The 8,133-nt window shown below is 39.1% G+C and overlaps 1 protein-coding gene across 1 annotated transcript in view; it reads right to left on the bottom strand.

Moving 5' to 3' along the window:
• The window catches only part of PRRG1 (proline rich and Gla domain 1), a 13,420-nt gene extending 10,317 nt beyond the window's left edge, over positions 1-3,103 (bottom strand). Inside the window, exons 1-2 of the mRNA XM_010171379.2 lie at positions 3,093-3,103; positions 2,400-2,449 (exon numbers count right to left, since the gene is read on the bottom strand). Of these exons, the coding sequence (XP_010169681.2) occupies positions 2,400-2,449; positions 3,093-3,103 (61 nt within the window). The remainder of the gene's footprint in view (positions 1-2,399; positions 2,450-3,092) is intronic.
• Positions 3,104-8,133: the final 5,030 nt, after the last annotated feature.

The following is an 8,133-nucleotide window of genomic DNA, read 5'->3' as shown; positions in this document are numbered from 1 at the left end:
CATTCCTGAAGCAGAACAAGCTACAGCCCAGACTCTCTTAAGAGTGTCCATATGTAGAGTCACTGAAGAGTAGATAATACACTATAAATCAAGTTTCCCTTCCTTCAGTAGACAAAACCCAGGGAATTTTATTTCACAGCTCAAATCTGACCCTGAAAAGAGCAGGGACAAACTACGATGGCTTTGCACTGGATGCAGAGGAAAAAGAACCAAAGAGGAAAACACAGGTTAACTGAAAATACCCTGATTTAAAGCTTATCCTTCTCAGAAATAATATACAGATCTTTGTTTCTACATGCATTTTCCAATTTAACAAAGAAGGAAACCGAGAATAAAGGTTTAAAAGCTGGTATGTTATGAAATATTATGTTCACTAGACATTGGGATGAGTTTCTAGGTAATGGTTCAGTTTTACAAAAAGAGCTAAGCATACATTTCTGCTTCAAAATGCATTGAAGAAGAACAGCAATACATTAAAATAATTCAAAATTCAAGAATGGCCAATATACGACTGTCTAAAAATCCCAATACTTTTATTTAGCAATTCATATTCAGAAAGTGCCCATCTTCTCTCACAATACAGTATAGAAAATGCATACATCACAGAGACAAAGAACACACAGAGGAAAATAAACCACACCTCATTAATTCTGAATGTATCTGATAAATACTGATCTATGATTAGTCCAGACCAGGAATGGCTTTTGACCCTGCAATGCTAGAAAAAATGAAGTATATTGTTTGTTTTTATTTGACATTTTTAAAGCTCTGAACGTTCCTATTGACTTTAAATCCTATTGAGAAGTCAATATAAATGTAGCAAGGAAACAAAAACATACACTGATCAAAGCAATCCCAATGGAGATACTAATTGAAATACAGTGATTTAATAAGAATTAGTCATTGCCTGATGAATCCTACAAAAAGAGATAATGGAACCATACTGCAGAAACCATTTTGACTTTTTAGTATTCCAGGACCACCATACTGAAGACATTCAGCTACAACTGCACAGGGGTGTGTAAAAAACCCCTCTTTGCATTGCATGCCCACCTAGCCAAGCTACAGCATGGCTGAATTCACTGCAGCTGTTACTATGGAGCTGAAGACGATCACGGAAGAACTGCATGTGGCAAGAATAAAGTAATGAAGCAAGATAAAACTTAATTTTTCACTTTGTTAGGGAGATTACCTAGCAAATACAGGATAAAAGAAAAATAAATAATAATATTTTGGCATTACTTAAGATAGACATAGAACCAAATAATGTAAAGTCTCTTCCTCTCCCCCGATTTTTGTAGAATATAGATGAAGATATATAACTACTAAATCAAACGTATTGGAATACTTGTGTGTTTCCTCAAACATCCTTGTGCTCTGTGTGTAACTGCAATACTTGGCTTCTAGCAAGTTTTTATGTATCATAAAGCTACGAAAAAAAACAATCCCAAAGTCTTAGTTTGACTTCAATAATTCCGTATTATTGACGAGAGTAATACAGTCAGATCAATCTATTATACGTTCTCAGGAGAACTTGTGACAGATTGATTACTATTAACTGTTACTATCATAACAGTTAATACTCTAGCAAGCTGAAATTCAGTCAGAATCAGAAAGAGACAGGCAAGGACATGAGAGGATAAATACGTCCCAGCCTGCCAGCTGAAGCTGTCACAGGCAAAGAAAATAGGTTTCAGGTCTTTAATGACAGAAGGAACATGGAGCAGCAGTGTGGGAAAAGTACTGCCAGACACAGAAGTGTTGCCAAAGCAAAGCCCAGGGCATCCTTGACACCAAAACCAGCTCTATTGAGACCATTATTGAGGCTTCCTTTTTCTGACTCCTTACCAACACCCAAGAAATTAAAATCATCACTAAATACTAGAAATAAACATTTAGTTTTAAATTTGAAGCTGCAGCTACTGATAAATTTGAATCTTTCTGTTGGTGATCTTAATAAAACTATGGTTTGCAAAGGGCATAAGGGAGAAAAAGGATTTGAGCATTTACTTATAAAGCTTAAAAATTGACTTCTGCTCTAAGATTCTGTAGTTACTGGGACAAGCTTAAGAACAGTTAAACAAAAGTACTCAAGGCTGGAAATTCAGTTCTGTGGTTTTCATTCTATAGCCAGCTTTCAAAGGTCCACAAATCAGTTTGCGATGATTATCATGGTTTGCATATAATATCCCTGTCAGAACAGCAGTATGATTCTGGTTCAGTTTAATGTAAGTGAAGATCTGCAACATATGTAACACCAAAACCAGTTCAACAGCAGAGGACATTTTTTGTGCAAACTGACTGGGATTTTGAGCAGAGGACAGTTTTAGGGAGTGTTAATGCCCGTTTCATAGGGAACAAGAAAGAATGCACACTTATCACAAAGTTAACACACTTACCACTATCCATGATGATTACTGTCAAGGCAGGGAACTTGCAAATATGAAGTCTGTAAACAAAAGAGGAAACATTCTGTTGAGTTTGTGGATTATGATGAACTTGGAAAAGTTTCTCTTGATTCCCAAATATTGTTACAAATACATCAGTGCTGGAAACCCCATGGGCAAGACAAATCCCTCTTGTACCACTACTGCATGCAGACTAACTTCAGTAGTATAGGAATACTACGAAAAAAAGATAACTCTTGTGAAATGGGGAATGCTTTAACATTTTTCCAAGCTCTCCATACTTAGAACATGCAAAAATGCTCATATGAAATAGAAGGTGTGTATCATTTTAAACAAATCTGCAACCTCTGTTTTACCCAACTGAACCTCAAAGGTATTACATTCTCCACTGTAATTACATATACCTTATCTAAGACTTAATTTCACTCTGCAGAGATCTTCAAGTCAGCTCATTATCTTTAGCCTATGGATCAGATTCTTTGAAATCAGAATGAACACATGCAAATTCATTCAGAGTTTGCTACTGATTAAAACAGGATGCCTGCATAAAGTTCAAGGGCAGAACAAGACCTGTGATTCGGCAAAGGAACTTGCAATACAACCCGCCCTACAAGAACTTACATGTCCTTTATACCTCATCTTGGAAGGAGAACAGACGAGAGATGCTCTCAGTCAGGAAAGTACCTGAAGCTCATCGCACCCACCAGGCAGAGAGCCAACAAGAACTGCATATCAAGGCAGCAAAACTAGTTTGAGGGACTATTTTCAGTTTCTTGGAGTCTTTGTTAGTATGGGAAAAGTTAAGAAAATAAAAGCTTTCAGCAAAGTATGAGAAAGGTGCAGCTGTCTAACCAAGTTGGTAGAACACCATGAAGTTAAGGGTTTTTTTACTAATACATTACCTACTCCTAAAGGAGTAGGCATTAGTTCTACTTCAGAAACCAGGTTACACATCAACATATCACACCATACTAAAGTTCCCACTCACCATAAAACCCAAACCTCACAAGTAACCTTGTCTGTAAGAAAGTGATAACTGCACACAAAAGGTGGCCATAGCTGCTGTAATAAAAGAGGGAAAGTTACAACTTCCAGCATGGCTCGTCCAACGCTGTAATTAGTCATGCAAAAGCAGACTGCAGTACTTGCAAGGGCTGCTGCTGAAGTGAATGGAGCTCTATAAAGACATCACAGTCTGCAAACAAAATTGTAGGATCGGGACTATAAAACACATGGGATGGAGGAGTAAACTGATTTTAAGGCAAGTTCATCAAATCTCTGTAAAGGCAAATAAACGTGAATAAACAGCAGAAATTGAAGCACTCTCAAATCCCTCCACCACACTCTTCAGCTTTTCATTACTAAGTATTACATGGTAACAGAAGCAGAGAGCTTAAAATATTCTTCAGAATATATATAACCTCTTAATAGCCTTAATTTTTCTTAGTAGACTACTCTACACAAAGACAAAACCACCTTTGCCACTTGCTTCTGGAACAAAATTAAAAGTAGCGTCATGTTCTGGGTAGTCACATCGTTACAGCCCAAATATTTGTGCTGAAGAAACTGCCAAGCTTTTAATAACAAACAAATAATAATAAACAATAAGGTCACAAAAAAACCTGGTTATTGGTGTAACTCTTCTCCTCATCTAGTACATCATGAGTTTCTTTTGCCATTTATTACCCTCCAGTTTCAGGTGGCTGCTTTTGCAACAGCCCCTCAAATAAGATTCACAGGAACAGCAGAGCAAGACCCATGAGTGCTCACTCACTCTGGTGAGCTGCAGTAATACAGAGCATGAAATACACTTTGCCAGACTTCCCCTCTCTAAGGGAGACGTTTTTCTGCATTAAATTTCAGTTAGTCTTTAATATTTCACCCTTTTAACAAATAACTTGGGTGCGGATTTCAACAATATTAAAAAAAACCAAACCCAAAACCAGACACATCCACATCCATGCTCACTGAGCCACAACTGAAAGGCTCTCCCGACTGGGAACTTCAGTGGAAACAAGGGGACTAACCTGCCTCTCCCCTGCTACAGGATGGGACATTTTCCACCAAGAGCAGAGTGCAACACTGCCTTTGCACCTGACACGAGGTGCTTGGCACAGCGTGATCTTTGGGAATGAACATCAGAATTCTGGCATGGATTGGGAAACTGGGGAAAACATATGGAGGAGGAGAAGAGAAAAAGAACACAAAGGAAAAAACCACTCTATTTCCTTCAGTGGAAACTGATGCAAGTATATTATGAGCTAGTGATAAAATAAAGATTTTCTGAATTGGCAGTAAAAGACAAATTATGTTTCTGTTCATCCTTCCTTCATTACAAAAGGAACCAGAGTGCCTTTCTCTAGGAAACATCACATACAGCTTTCCAGCAACTGGGGTGCAGAAACTTCCCTTCAACAATCTACATTAGATTCTTACAGCAACTACAAGTATTTAGAGCTCCCAGGAACTAATTATGTCAGTTTTCAAAAAAAATCTGTGGCTTTTTTATGCTCCCCTGCCTTCCTGCTCTGCGTCTTCCCAAACTACTTCATTTCCAAGCTCCCACAAAGGATGGCTGGTTTCCTGCTGTGACACCCAAATACCTGCTGGGCAAGAGGCTGGAGGAGGACACAGGCATGGCCCCCCCTGCCGCTACCCAGACATTACACTCGCAGAACAGACTCTCCCACTGCCGAGGAACCGCTTAGGTCTTTGCCCTCTGCTTAACTGCCCCTTCCCCTAAAGGGAAGGAGCTTAACCATATTTTGGTCCTCTCTTTTCTCACAGCCTTGTTTCAAAATAACTAAAGGGTTTTAAAGGTTATTTGGAAGAAGGGATTGAACACAGACAAGTACAAGAATCTTTTTTACCTTCATAAACCAGCTAATAAAACTGAAGAGGGCTGGTAACGCTACAGGAACACCTTGACTTACTACTGACTCATTTATTCTTCTACCCAACTCTTTAGTTTCCTGCTTTTAAGTTTTCATGAACCTTACTGAGGGCTAGGATCATCCTATGGTGTCAGAGCAATGTTTTTCATATATATACACAAATGCAAGAACAAAAAAACCCAACCCCACAGATAGTACCTTACTAGTCATACCAATGCTTATTGTCTCAGGAATCCCTCTACCAACTATCTTCCATATATTATCCCCTCCACACCTTCCCAAGAGGTTATACACCACCTTAGGTTTTCTTGTGGAAAAAGTGACAACAGGGTGGACAGTATGGATAGCACTATAGCCGAGCTGAGTGCCCAATTCTGAGTTCAATAGCAAGCTGACATACCTGACCTACAAATGATCTTTTCGGACTGCTTACTTCTAGTAGAAAATATAATGACTCAGTGGGACACATAAGGAGTTGTAAAGCACATGAAACGGCAAAGGAGACACGCCAACAAGGCCCGTGCTATTTACCAGCAGAACTGTGCTCACCACCAAAGTGCTGCAGCATCATACTGAGGAAAAGCTTTTTGCGTGAAACTTTAAGAAACTAATATTGAAGTAACAAACCAAGCCACACATTTCTTTTCAGGACTAACCTATATTTTTTCCTCCATCCCCAAAGTGTCCAAACCTTATATATATATTATTTATAAGCAGAATACTTATTTTGAAGAATTGAATACTTTTATACACACTTTCCAAGCTGGTAACTATATTCTAGCAGTGCAGCATTTCCCTTAAATTGGGAGGCTAACTAGTTCTGGCATTAAAAGTTGTTGGCTCAAGACAGTATTTCTGCAAGATTTTGTTGCATTTGTTAAAATAGGCATGTTCTGTTAGCAGATACATCTCCTCTGGCTTCACTTTCTGACTACAAGTTTAATGGAAACTTCTGTGCAGCACATACCATTAAAGGACAGAGGACCTGATGGAGGGTACACAAGTCCAAACTGCCTTCACTATTCACACCCACTGTCATGTGTTCTAAGAATACACAACATCGAGAACAAGGCACGTCCTTAGGGAAGGGATTACAAGGAGAAGGGAAAATAAGGATAAGGTAGAGCAGCAGCAGTATTTTCCCTCACTCAGTTTCTCACTTGCTGTGTTAACAGGCACTTTGAGCACCGCAAGGCCAGTACGTTCCTCTTGCAAGTGGGGAGGGACGCGCCTTACAGCACCCAGGGAGGGAAGAGGGAAGTGTCTGTCTTCATTCTGCCATACAACTCTAACAGGGCACACAGCTGTTAATTTTAGTTTTGTAAACCATACAATTAATGAGACTACGGGGACATAATTTACAACTAGATGCCACATCACAGAGCTATGCAAGTTTTTAAAATTTTAAATATTGAGGTTTTTCTGGAGCTTTTTATGAAGACAGGTATGTTCAAGACACACTTCTAGCTAAAACATCAGTAGATGTTCAGTCTGAAAATAACCACCCCTTTTCTAGTCCCCAGCCCAAACCAGGTGCAATGCAACAACTGAAACACTCCTGTAGGAGGTTTATTTAGAAGAAAAATGAAAACATTAAGCAATTACACAGGAAGACAGATTATAATTATGTGACTTCTATTTATTCAAAATGTGTTATGTGCCTACCCAAAAATTCCAGTCCCACCACATTTGGCTTTTACATCGTCAGAAAAAAATATTACAGAAGACTACAATTTTACTTACAACAATCTGTTTCAAAAGAACTTTTTCCCCAGGAAAACTGCACACAAGGATTTACATGGATTCAAACACTGGAGAACTATATTGATTTTTCTCTGAACTGGAAGGCCATAGTTTAAGGATATGGGAGAAGCCTGCACTTATTAAGTTTGGTTGGCTTGCAACAGCAAGGTTAGCCAGGGAAAGGAGGTGGGAATGGAGAGGGATGGAAAACTTTGGAAACTGCTCTATCAAACAAAGCATACAGAAGACTTGTCCTACTTGAGACTACAAGGGACAAGGATAAGAGTGAAATAGAGAACTGAAAAAAACCCCAAAACCCCCAAACCCTCTGCTTTGTAGCTGCTATCCAGACACACCATTTAAAACATTATCATTAATTTTGATTACACAGGGACCCAAAACCAGAGACCAGATCACTAAGAAAAACCTGCACTTAGCGGACTGCCATTACGTTTTAAAACCAATAAATATATCATCACTCACAGAACTAGCACAACGAATACAACTTCAACACCACCCTGTTAACAGAGAGAAGGTGGTCCCTCATGACTACAGCTGGACATGACTTCAGCTGGCTGAGACTGAACTCCAAGCTTCTGCTTCCACTTCTTTAAGTTATGTAGTGTTTTTTCCTGTTTTAAAGCTGCAACAATATTGTGGCTGGTTATTCTCTGGTTACTTCCAAGCTCATCCAGTTCAAAGGGGAAAGTTGCTATAAGCTAAGACATCTCTTCCTTCCCCTCCCCTTCAAAACCAGGTAAGAACAATCTCCTGATACACACATTCTGGTGAGCAGGACATATGGAAGGAGAAGTAACAACACTCTCCCTTTGAGAGGGAGAATTTTGTTGGGTTTCATTGTTTTGAAGGAGTGAACCATATGGGGCAGTTCCTGGGAGGCATAATTGAGCACTTGCATAATTATCTGGTGAAACCAGAATTGCACAAATCCTTAAGAGACTGCCTTTCTGAGTGGCCTACATCACAGCATTTCAGACACCTCAGTCTTCTGCAAGCTGCTGTTAAAAGACATTGCTTTAAATTAGACACTATGACTGTGCTTTGGGAATTCAAATTTGGAGTAATTA

Source organism: Antrostomus carolinensis, unplaced genomic scaffold, assembly GCF_000700745.2.
Source record: "Antrostomus carolinensis isolate BGI_N321 unplaced genomic scaffold, ASM70074v2 scaffold9220, whole genome shotgun sequence".
NCBI classification, from domain to species: Eukaryota; Metazoa; Chordata; class Aves; order Caprimulgiformes; family Caprimulgidae; genus Antrostomus; species Antrostomus carolinensis.
The sequence above is the reverse complement of the archived record's forward strand: the minus strand, read 5'-3'. Positions and strand labels throughout refer to the sequence as shown.